Source organism: Panthera tigris, chromosome B2, assembly GCF_018350195.1.
Source record: "Panthera tigris isolate Pti1 chromosome B2, P.tigris_Pti1_mat1.1, whole genome shotgun sequence".
NCBI classification, from domain to species: domain Eukaryota; kingdom Metazoa; phylum Chordata; class Mammalia; order Carnivora; family Felidae; genus Panthera; species Panthera tigris.
Genome location: NC_056664.1, coordinates 63,377,278 through 63,389,988, shown reverse-complemented (window position 1 = coordinate 63,389,988; position 12,711 = coordinate 63,377,278). Strand labels below are relative to the sequence as shown.

The following is a 12,711-nucleotide window of genomic DNA, read 5'->3' as shown; positions in this document are numbered from 1 at the left end:
TGTATTCCTTCTCCTTCCTGCAACATATCAGGCTGAGTGCTGACTGCCTATCTTTTATTTCTCAAATGTGATGCCACAGCTCATTTACGGTCTCTTCCTGGCCTGCAGCTACAGATCTGCCAAAGTTTACTTTTGTCACTGCCTTCAGCAGTGCACATAGGGAGCCAGATGCAGAGTAGAAGGGAGGGTGTGGGTGAGGCATATGGAATGGTGGAGGTACCCATGGCCAGTTGGAGGGATCCACAGCCGAGGCTGTCCAAGTAGCTCATGAGCAAACTTTTAACGGAGTTTGTGATGTAGTGAGAAGTATGAGTCCCTTTAATGCTTTCTGAGAGACCCATCTGCCACTCTCCTAGTCTCTTTCCACTTTACCCCCCAAGTCATGGAACTCCTGATTTAGAACTCTAGATGGGGTGAGAGAGAGAGAGAGAGAGAGAGAGAGAGAGAGAGAGAGAGAGAGAGAAAGCCACTTTGGCAATGTCCTGCACAGCTAGGGAAGCTGGGTACTCAACTCATCCATTCTCCTTTTTCTCTGCATGAAAAATCACAGGCCAAGAAGGGTTCTCTTAGACCTAAGCTGTGCTATTTTGGGCAAGGGATGATATATTTAAAGACAAGCTATTCTCTTGCTAGAATTCTAATGCATCCAAACTTGTACTTTTTTTTTTTTTTTTTTTTTTTGCCAATGGAATACTGGAACTTCTCTTCTGGAAATATGAACTTCTGTAAAGGTTCTCTCAACCCTGGGTAACTATCTAAATCTAATTCCCCAGGGGTTCCCAGACTGTAGCCACGAGCATCAAGAGCTGGTAAACAGGCCACTGCAGGGTCAAGACTGAAATCCTTCTGCTTATTATCCAATGCACAGGTGGGTGAGATGCCTCCAGGGTTCCTTAGTATATGGTATTAGATCCCACAGCTCCCACAGTCACTTTTGTTCATGGATAGATGCTAAATTTTTGTTGTTGTGGGTGGGACAAAAACAAAAGACATTTTATACTGCCATGATGCTGATATTACTGCCTTTCATCTTTATGTAATATGGGGTACTGGAATCACTCATACATAATAGTCTCTATGCTTTAATGTGAATGTGTATGGCATGTAACCACAAAATTCTACCAGTCTGGTTGACTTAATTTTCCAAGATTCAGAAAATCTGTCCTTTCTGAATCTTGATATCACATAACATGGTAGAACAAATGTTAAACTAATTCATTACATTGTTCTTATCAAGTATAGAATTACATTTCCTCTTTTTAGTCCAACTCTTTCTTTGCCTCATTATTTGCTTCCACTCCAACAAGAGATTCCATATCATACGTTCACTTCTGTAACTTAGTTCAATTGCGCTGTTTCTAAATACATTATCAGACAGCCTATACACTTTATTACAGCCAATTCTGTCCCAGTACAATGAATGACCTTTGGACTACTTCGGTTACTGTAGGCTTAGCAATGTATTTTCAGAATACTGATAAACTTTATGAACAAAGTTCCTATTTAACTGCATAAATGGGAATCAAAGGACATAATATACCACCATTTCCAGTTTTTGTGATATACATCAGAGCAGGGCATGACAGAGCAAGGTTTATTATTCCTGGTTAAGTAACACTAGGGCACTTTCTCTCTGTGTCTTAATTACCTTTCCTTGATTCTTTTAGGAGTTAAATAGGCCATTTTTTATTATCTAGAATGGAGTGAGAAAAACGAAGCTCTAGGAAAAATTTCAGTTTATCTTTGACATTTTAGTTTTCCATAAACCCAATTTTATCTTGGCCTTCCTTCTTTGCTCCCTTTTTTCAAAGTTGCGTTCATCAGCTTCTCTACTGGCTTACCTTCTTGTTCTTATTCTACCCAGGACAACCCCAACCTCATAAAATATTATGCTACAAAGCTGCCTCTGATCCTTGCTATAATTCCCTTCTCTATCTTGAGAGGCAGTATGTCAAACGGTAAGGAACACAGGCTATTGAACCATACTGCTTGGGTCTGAATCCCATCTCTGCCACTTACTACCTGGTAACAACAAATAAGACACATTTATAACCATAATGGGAGATTTTACCACACTTTTCTTGGTAGTTGATAGCACTAGCAGCCATAAATTCATGAAGAATATGAAAAATTTGAACAAAATGATCTATAAACTTAACCCAGCATATTTTACACTTAACCCAGCAATCTGATGAATACACATTCCTAGTATAAAGCAAGTCTCCAAGAATACTGAAATACTGAAATCACAGACTTTTCTAACCACAATGAAGATAAACTAGAGATCAACAACAAAAAGACAACCAGGAAATCAATACATTTGGAAACAAAGAAACACAGCCTTGGAAATACAGGCTCTTTAGTTAGTAAGAGACAGAGATGTGGTCAGATAATCTCGGGCTGTGTGGGATTTTTATAAGGATATAAAGTAAGGACATCCAAGGAAGTGACTCTGCAGCCAAACAGCCAGTTCTTATGAAACTGAAATGCTGTTCATTTCCTGGACTAATATCCTAGTATCACTCTAGTAGCAGTTCAGAAACCAGTGTTTGGTCTTTCCTTTTCTAGTCATTTCTCCATTCTCACGTTCCTCTCTATCTCTGACACTCTCCCTGCTTTGCTTTTGTTCCTTTTTACTTTCATCCCTATCTTGTAATAAATGGTTTATTCATGGCTTCTATTGTCTCATGACTTTTGTCTATGACCTTCTCTTGATTTCTGCCACTGTTTAGTAACTGGGTCTCTTCTTTTGTGTCCCATGTTTGAATTATTCAAGACAAATGATCTGAATACTTTATTCAGTCATTCTTCTAATAGAAAGTGCTCCAAATCAGCAGAGTTAATGCAGCAGCCACCTTCAAAAATTACCAGTCTTCTCTATGTTCACGCTGTAGATGACTACCTTTGGTCTAAGTGCCAACCTCTAATTCAAATTGCAGGGTCACTTGATACAAAATATGGCAATTTTTGGACAAGAACGGTCTCTGGTCCCTTATTTCAGAAGACTATGGGCAGGCACTCAATTTCTTGGATTTCTGAGCAAGGCAAAAATAACAACTGCTAAATATAGGACAACATATCTAGTGTATTCTTTAAAATGGTTTTGTTTACCTATAGTGCTTTAAATCAAAGATTTCCCAACCAAATTATTATTGGTATGCTGTATGATTTCCCATTTGGGGTAGTATGTGTGTATAAAGTCCTATCATTGACTAGTCCTATGGAGTCCTGTCATTGACTAGTAAATTGTTTATGTTTATATCCAGAAAATGAAGGAATAGATGTATTTATTATTTTTATAAACCATTTTATATACTAATGAGAAAAAAACTTCTAAACAACCCTGAATCAAAGAATAAACTGCTCACAAAATTTAGAAAATACTGAGAACCAAAGGATAAAAAGAACATATTAAAAACTTGTACTAAAGCAGTACTTAGGGAAAAACTTATCAACTTAAATGTATAAAGCAGAAAAAAAGAAATGCTATAATCAATAAGCTAAACATCTACTTATAGAAGCTTTAAAAAGCAAAATAAACCTTTAGAAAGTAAGAGGAACTACTAAAGTCAAAAGGAAAACTAATAAAACCCAAAACAAAACACACGAGACAATTAACATCAAGTTAGTTCTTTGAAAAAACTAGTAAAATGACACTTCTGATGGGACCAGTCAAGAAAAAGAGAATAAAGGCACAAATAACTGACAACAAAAATAAAACAGAAAAACACTACAGATACTTAAGATGTTAAAAAAAATAATTGAAGGATACTATGAATTATTTGGTGCCAATAAATTAATAAATTTAGACAGAACAAACTCCTTAAAAAACATAATTTACCAAAACTGATTGACAAAGAAATAAAATATAGTATATTTCCACTATTACTATATCACCTGAATCTAACCATAAGGAAACATAATACACATAATACAAACCTAAACTGAACAATGGTCTACAAAACTAGCCAATACTCTTTATGAAAGACAAAGAAAATACAAGGAACTATTCCAGATTAAATGAGTCTAAAGAATTTAAATGGTCATGAAAACTGAATGCAATGTGTGATCCTGAGTTTGATCCTGGAAAAGGGGAAAAGTCAGGCAGGACATTATTAAGACAAACAATAAAATATCAAATGAGTTTTGCATTAGATATCAATATTGTATCAATATTAAATTTCATAAAGTTGATCACTGTCCTATGGTTAAGTAAGAAAGTATTTTTGTTCTTAGTCAATATGCCCTTAAGTATTTATGGATAAAAGAACATGATGCCTCTAAAAAACAAATGATCCAGGAAAAAAAAAATCCGTGTGTGTGTGTGTGTGTGTGTGTGTGTATAACCTATCTATAAAAAGAAGGAATGATAAACATGACAAAATTGTAACTTGTGATTCTGATGAAGAGTAAATAGGATTATTCTGTACTATTTTAGTAACTCTTCTGTAAATTCTCTATTATATTTTATAAGCTTTATGACTTTGCTTTTCATATTTGTCTTCAATCCACCTTAAACTGAATTTTACATAGTATTTTTTTTCCACATGAATACCTAATTGTCCCAACATCATTTATTGAAAATCTCAACTTTTCTTGAAATCTTGAGGTTTCTCTATATGTTGCTCTGGATATATTATGTCCAAGTATGGATACGTCTATATCTGGCCTTTCTCTTCTGTTCCATTTACACTAAAATTAAGACCTCTAATTTATCAAAAGACAGCACAAAGATAATGGGGAAAAAAAAAAACCAATGACACAAGAGAAGATTTATTTACAAAACATGTAACAAAGGCCAATACATAGAAAAGTATTCCAAATCAAGATGAAAAAGAAAGGTAATCCTATAGAAAAATGATTAAACAATTTGAACAGGTACTTTACAAACAGGAAATCTACATAGCCAATAGTCATACAAAATAGTGCTCAACCTCACAGGTCATCAGAGAAATGCAAATTAAAACTACAATGGTATCAGACTGGCAAAATTTAAAGTCTGCCAAAAATCAAGAGGTGTGGGGTGTATGTGGAATAACAAGAGCTCTCATCAAGTGTTGGTGGCAGTGAAAACTGGCACCACTTTGGAAAATAGTGTGGCATTTGCTTGTAAATAACTGATGTTATACAGATCCTATGACATAGCAATTTCCCTTACAAGTAAATAATTTAGAGAAACTATCATGCCAGGGAGTATGTACAAGAATGTTCATAGTAGCTTGGTTTGTAATAGCTACAAGTTAGGAGTAATCCAAATGTCCATCAGCAGAATGGATACACATACTGTGGGTATATGCAAATAAAATACATCACACCAATGAAAATGAACAGTTATAGCTACTGATAAAAACATGGATTAACCTCACAAACACAATCTTGAGTGAAAGAAGATATAAAAGAATATACACTGTATCATCTCATTTATATAGAATTCAGTAACATAGGCTGAATAACATGACAGAATGAAACAACTTGTATTATTTAGAACACATACACAGATGGTAAAACTAAAAGAAGTGATGAACTCCTTATCAGAAAAGACAAGATGGTGATTACTTCTAAATGTCAGGGAGAGAAGAGAAATTGGAAAAAGCACACAAGGCTCTGCTGTGGTATTCACAATTTTCTATTTCTTGATCTGGGTGAGAGTTAAAAGGATATGTGCCTTTAATTAATTGTTAAAATGTGCATGTTTTATGTACTTTTCTAATTTTGATAATATGTTTTATAATTAAGAAAAGAAAAAGGAAAAAAAGAAAACACGGTGTTTTCAAGGACCTACTAGTAAGTAGGTCAGGAAAATTAATGTGTGTACAGAGCATACAAAGAGATAAGACTGGAAAAGTAGTCAGATGTTTCATATATCAAAGCCTCTTGATAAGCTATACAATAAAATTGTACAAAAATTTCTGCACAAGGTCCATAGTAAGCCTACAGCAAACATGTGTCTAGATTACTACCCCCTGACTCTCCAAGTTTGTAATACACATTCCTAAATGAGGCAAAAGGAGGAAAAGTCGGAGAAAGAGTCTAGATTAGTTTAAGATGGCTCTCTTGTTCCTGATTTCTGTTTCTAATGAGACCTGACTAATACCTGTTCTTAGGTTCCAGTGGCTAGCCTGTATCATATAGTTTTCTATTTTAGTTACACTTAGATGATTTTTCTTATTGGCAAGAGTTGTAACTGAGACAAATCATGTGCTTAACTGTATTGTTTTATTATTAACTTAAGAAATCAAACAATAACACAACAGTAAATGTCTCTTTTCTAATTTATCAACATAAGGGTAAAAATCAGGTTTTTTATTCATAATGAAATTCAAAGACAATGAAATTCATAATGAAATTCAAAGAACTGATCAAAATGTTCTAACATCACTTCTTTAACTTACCCTCAAAGTATGGTGCTCTTGTGCTAATAAAAGTCTTAGTTCTTCATGTAGTGTTATAACTTCCAGAAACTGACCCCATAAAGCCATGAGAAGGGAACAAAGTTGTGCAAGATTCATATTTATAAGTTCTGCCAGTTCATCAGGATTTTCTATTTTCTGAAATGACAAGAAAAAAACTTCACTGCTTCCTGAGACTTACTATATCTAAATATAATGTTATTGGAACATCAATACAAAGGCAAATTTTTAGTTTTAAAAAGTGTGTGTGTGTGCACGTGCTCATATGTATAGAGACCAAGTGAGCAATGGCGTTTTAAAAAAATTTGACAGTTACTACAGCAACTTAATTGATATTTCAATATCTGAGATATCTTGTTACCAAAATAATGTCAAATATAGTTTAAAATTACACATAGGATTCTAAAGAGCATGATCAACTCAAACACTAAAATCTTGAGAATTTTAAACATAAGTACAAATCATGATGAAAGTTATAGAAGTGTTAGAAGATAATGAAATCTTAAGATTTTTTCCTCCAATCTGCTAACTGAAGTACTTAGAAAATCTGTAACTCCTCAAAAAGAACAGAAATACTTTCTAAAGTACTAACTGCTTTTCCTTCATCCTAAGTTTCTAAGTTTTATTTTGCCCTTGGTAGTCCTTTTATAGTCATCAAACACTTCTTTCTCTTTTCTAACAATTCATTTACCCACTGTTTATTGAGCACATTTTAAATGCCAGGGCCCACATTCCAATCTACATCAAAGATTAACAGGAGAAGCTCAGTTTAGTAAGGAAACAAAAGTGGATAACCAATTTTACTATGCTGTTATGAGGGTTCTAATAGTGGTATTAAATTGTCCCATTTATTTAAATATTCACCTAAACTCATGATAAAAGTTAAAAGTAATGAACTATACCACAAAATGCAGAATCTTCTATAAGCCATTGGATTTCTTGCGTAAGTAAAATAAGGATTTGTGAACAAAGAAAAATAAGACTATATTATACATCAGAATAATTCCTTCTCTTTTGGACAGGCATTTTTGTTATGAAGGCAAGCCTTTCTTTAATTCACTGAGGCAGCACTGTTCAGGCAGATTATATCTTGCTGGAAAAATTTGTCTTCAATTGCTAGTAACACTAGGAAATCTACCTTAAATATACAGATAGATGATGATTTCATTTCCCCATCCTAAAGAAGGTAGTAGTCTATTCTGGTTAAGATTGAAAGCCATTCTCATAGTTTCAATTATCACATACACTAATGACTGCTGAATCTTTATATCTGGACCACATCTCTCCCGAACTCTAGAGCCATCACTCACTAGATGACTATATTTGAATGTGATAAGAAATGTGTTCAAGTTCAGCATATCCTAAAGAGTACTAATTATATCTTCATGCTCCCTTTAAAAAAAAATGTTGCTTATCACACTTAATCTTACGCAGTTTATTTTTACTTCTTTGTTTTAAAGTTTATTTATTTATTTTGAGAAAGAGAGAGAGAGCAAGGGAGGGGCAGAGAGAGAGGGGGAGAGAGAATCCCAAGCAGGCTGTGCACTGTCAGGGCAGAGCCCAACGTGGGGCTCAAGCTTAGGAACCATGAAATCATGACCTGAGCCAAAATCAAGAGTTGGGGGCCTAACTGAGCCACCCAGGCACCCCTATTTTTACTTATTTTTGAAGTTTGCAATTCAGTAGGCTTTTCTTTTCTATCCTAGCTCGGAGAGGACATAAAACAAAAATTCAGCAAAATTAGTAAGAAGGGAATGGATTGTGTTTTATTCACTTTTGTGACTTTGGTTACTAGTACACACAGTAGTCACTCAATAAATATTTATTGAATGAATAAATGAATGAATGAATAAGGAATTACAGACTTCAGATAAGGAAAAAGTCCCCCAAATTTATGGACAAACTAGAAAATGCTGAAAAATTCCAGAATTCCTGAATGGAAACTAAAAGACTCAACATATAATAAATATTGATTCGTCAATGTATAATAAATCTACAAATGTATTTTGCCCCAGGATATAGTTTATAAATGTATTAGAAATGATGCTAACAAGTTTTTCATGTCTCTCTTAAGAACAAACAGAAGATTAAAGTGTACTCTAAAATAAGTTGAAACAAGCAGTCTTGTTCCAAGAATAGTGTTAAGGGAGTTTAGAAAAAGATGACTTGAATAAACATTTGACAGTAACTAAACAGCAGTGTGTAAGGCAAGCAATGCTATTCTTTGTATAATCTCCACGCATGTAGAAATAATTCTCTTGGTTTTACCATAGGTTGAACAATGTAAACAACACTTTTTTTTAATCCCCTGAAAGCAAGGCTGTCTAGCTACCCTGTAATTATTAATTTTCCTTTTCAGAAATCATGGCACCAAGGTTCTTAGAGGAGTTTAGTATTTTCATTATTAGGAAAGCATCCTTACAAGCATAAATAAATTACTCCTCTGGTTTACATAAATCTTTGCACTATGTCTCAAAATATAAATAATAATAAAATATTTTTATGTTAAAAAGGAAATTAGAAAAAATTTTGACAAATTGTGTTATATGTATAAATGTAGGAATACGATCTTACATTTGTATAATATTTTCTCAAATAACATCTTGTCTTTTATGGATATGTACTTTTTCATAGCAGTCACTGATCTTGTTTGATTACAAAATGCTGCTTACTTAAATATTAGACTTGGAAAACAGGTGAAGAACAAAAAAGAAAATTAAGTTCATTTTAGCGTGGAGTCTTCAATTTTTTTTCAGTTATATACATAGAGAAAACTCTAGAATCATATATACTATTATGCCATTTCCATTGAATAATGAGGATTTTTTTAAACGTTTATTTATTTTTGAGAGAGAGAGCGTGTGAGCAGGGGAAGGGCAGAGAGAGAGGGAGACACAGAATCTCAGGTAGGCTCTAGGCACTGAGCTGTCAGCACAGAGTCCAATGACATGGGGCTCGAACTCATGGACTGTGAGATCATGACTTGAGCCTAAGTGGATGCTTAACTGACTGAACCACCAGGTGCCCTTTGAAAGCATGTTTTTCAGGTTGTATAACTTTTTTATTAAAAAAAAAAAAATTTTTTTTTACATTTATTTATTTTTGAGAGACAGAGAGACACAGAGTACAAGTGGGGGAGGGGCAGAGAATGAGACACAGAATCCAAAGTAGGCTCCAGGCTCTGAACTGTCAGCACAAAGCCTGATGCAGGGCTCAAACCCGAAAACTGTGAGATCATGACCTGAGCCAAAGTCGAATGCTTAACTGACTGAGCCACCCAGGCACCCCTGTATAACATTTTTTAGACTCTAAGTGTCCCATAACTTGTTTAACCATTCTCCTACCATTGGGTATTTACTTAGGTTAATATTTTTACATTATAAATTACAATGTATATGAATCTGATTTTTTATTTGGTACTGAATGACAAGTAATACCCTGGCTTTGAATATATACTGCCAAATTAATATCTGAAAAAGATCTCCAAGATCTATGAGAGAAATATAAGAATCTGTATCTTATCACATCTTAACAAGCATTACATTATTAGAAAATCACAGCCAACCTGATAGGTTAAAAAAGGTATGAGAATACTTAAAATTTTGTTTATTTCATGATTGTGAGATTGAATATGTTTCAATTATTAACCTATTTTGTAAATGAGTATCCTATACTAACTTAAAAAATGGTTATAGGTTTTCTTATTGATTTGAAAGAGCTCTTCAAATATTATATCTTTTGTCTATTCTATTTGCTGTCAAAATTTACCATATGTTGTTGATCTTAAATTTTATGATGTCCATTTACATACTGAAATTTAAATGTGTACCTAAAAAATTATTAGTAATATATCAATACATACAGTATTTTTAAAATCTAGCACAGATGGATATAGAGCAAAGAATAAAAATTTTCCTTTACAATTCCATCCTTCATGCAACTCGTCTGTATTATTGTTAACAGTTTGAAATACATACATATGTGTATGTATATATATGATACAAAGTATATGTATTGTATGTATATATAAGTAGGGGAGGGGCAGAGAGGGACAGAGAGAATCCCAAGCAGGGTTGGTGGTCAGTGCAGAGCCAAACGTGGGGCTCTATCTCACAAACAGTGAGATCATAACCTGAGCTGAAACAGACTCAGATGCTGAACTGAGTCCCCACCAAGAAGCTGCTGTTTTTCTATTCTTTTAGAGAAGTCATTCTCTATTTCCATTAGTTTTATATACATTTTAACATACATTTGGGCAAGTCCCGCTACAAAAATGTATTTTTTAAGGTTTTTCTTAGTCATTTTTACCTTTCTCCAAGTGCTCTTTACAGTGAGTCAAATTTTAACATTTCCAATGGTATTTTGATATGAATGTATCAATTATTAACTTAAGAAAAACTGGTATCTTTCAGTGACTGTTTCTCTTTCCATTCAAAAGTATCATGTTACCTTATTCAAATATCTCAGTGAAACACTGAAGATTTTTTCACATTAATTGTACACATCTTATTAAGATTACTTCTAAATGTTTAAAGTTCTTGTGAGCAACTATTATGACAACATTGTTGATTTTTAAAGAAAATACTCTTATTTGAGCTGTGGGGAAAACTTCTAGAAGAGGATACAAAATTACTTGTGTATCATGCATATGTATAATTTTACAAGTAGAAGGTAAATACCTTTTCAAAGTGGTCTAGTCCTTATTCAAATTTACATACAGAAATACATTCCAAAGCCAAATATATATTTTTGTTTATGTCTCTGATTTGTAGCTAACCAAGAGTGAAATATATAGTAATCTTAAAATAGAATACTTAAAATAGAACATTTAGTTTCACGGCCAAAAAAAAAAAAAAAACAAACAAAATAAAAAACAAAAAAAAAGGAAAAAGAAAAATCAATTTAATTTAATTTCAAGAATAAACTACTGGAAAAATGGTCTGAGACAAACTGGTCTGCTGAAATAAATCAATTTTCATTTCTGAGCTATCATTTTGTAAATATATGTAATTTTAAGGATGATTTAAAAATTTGTCCAGAAATTCTTTTGAGTAAACTAATTGAAGAAAATGCACACTTCTGACAATTAGTTGTCTTTGCTATCTCATTCATATGCAGAATAATGTATATTTTAAAAATAAGTTAACTTCATGCTGAAGCCAAATAACTTTTTATCAACTAAGCTGTTATTCTACTATGATCAACCACTTGAGGAAGAATAAATCATTAAGTTTTCTTGGATAAAATATTTAGAATAGGAAACAGAATCCACTCAAATAACTTAATAATGTTAATTTAAAAAAATCCAAGTACCTTAACTTCTTCACATAGTTCAGTAAGTCGAGCTTCTACATCCATTTCCTCTGAAAGGAGTAAAGAGTAATTAGAGGAACTATTTCAATATTAGATCTGAATCTATTTTTAAAATTATCTAAATACAGTTGGCCCCTGAACAATACAGGGGTTAGGGGAATCAATCCCCCCGTGCAGTCTAACTCTGACTCCCCTAAAACTTAAATACTAAATAGCCTACTGCTGACCAGGAAGACTTATAAATAACATAAACAGTTGATGAACACATATTTTGTACATTGTATGTATTATAGACTGTATTTTTATAAAAAATAAGCTAGAGAAAAAAATGTTAAGAAAATCATAAATGAAAATACATTTAGTCCTATTCTATATTTATTGAAAAAAGATACTTGTTTAAATGGACCTGTGCAGTTCAAGTCCCAGGTTTTTGAGAGTCAAGTGTAAATTACCTTTAAAAAACCAGAAGGTTGAGAAATATCTGCACTATATTCAATGAAGTAAATTTCAATGTAATATACTGTCATAAACACATTAATCATGTAGGTAATGTTAAACCTATTAAATTCTATGTTCTTATTATTAGTGTTCCAGTTCTCATAAGAGGTTAACACTGTCAAGGAAATATTGACTGTGGACCTAAAGTAATTTGCACAACTATATCACAGAAAAGATAAAACATATAATTAGGTTTTACTGCATTGTATACATTGCAAATTTCAAACAGTTTAACATTTGTCTTAAGTATGTACATGCCTTATTTGTTTTTTTAACAAAAGCTGTTCCTAAAAAAATTCAAGTCAAATTAATCTTTAGAGCCAAAACACTTAAAACATACATGGATCAGAAGTTTATATAATGGTAATGAATGAAAAAAATTTTTGAATTTCTAATTTAGTTTAATACATGCAGATTTCTCTAAGACAGTCTAAAACTGAAGTATATTTTGTCCATACAATTGATTTATTTAATGTATGCTACAACCTTC

The 12,711-nt window shown here is 32.8% G+C and overlaps 1 protein-coding gene across 7 annotated transcripts in view; it reads right to left on the bottom strand.

Annotated features, from left to right (window-relative positions):
- The window catches only part of FAM135A (family with sequence similarity 135 member A), a 120,273-nt gene that overhangs the window by 45,481 nt on the left and 62,081 nt on the right, over positions 1 to 12,711 (bottom strand). For all 7 annotated transcript variants that reach the window (XM_042986633.1, XM_042986637.1, XM_042986634.1 and 4 more), the window contains 2 exons: positions 11,724 to 11,773; positions 6,393 to 6,548 (listed from right to left, as the gene is read on the bottom strand). In XM_042986633.1, coding sequence (XP_042842567.1) covers positions 6,393 to 6,548; positions 11,724 to 11,773 — 206 coding nt within the window. The remainder of the gene's footprint in view (positions 1 to 6,392; positions 6,549 to 11,723; positions 11,774 to 12,711) is intronic.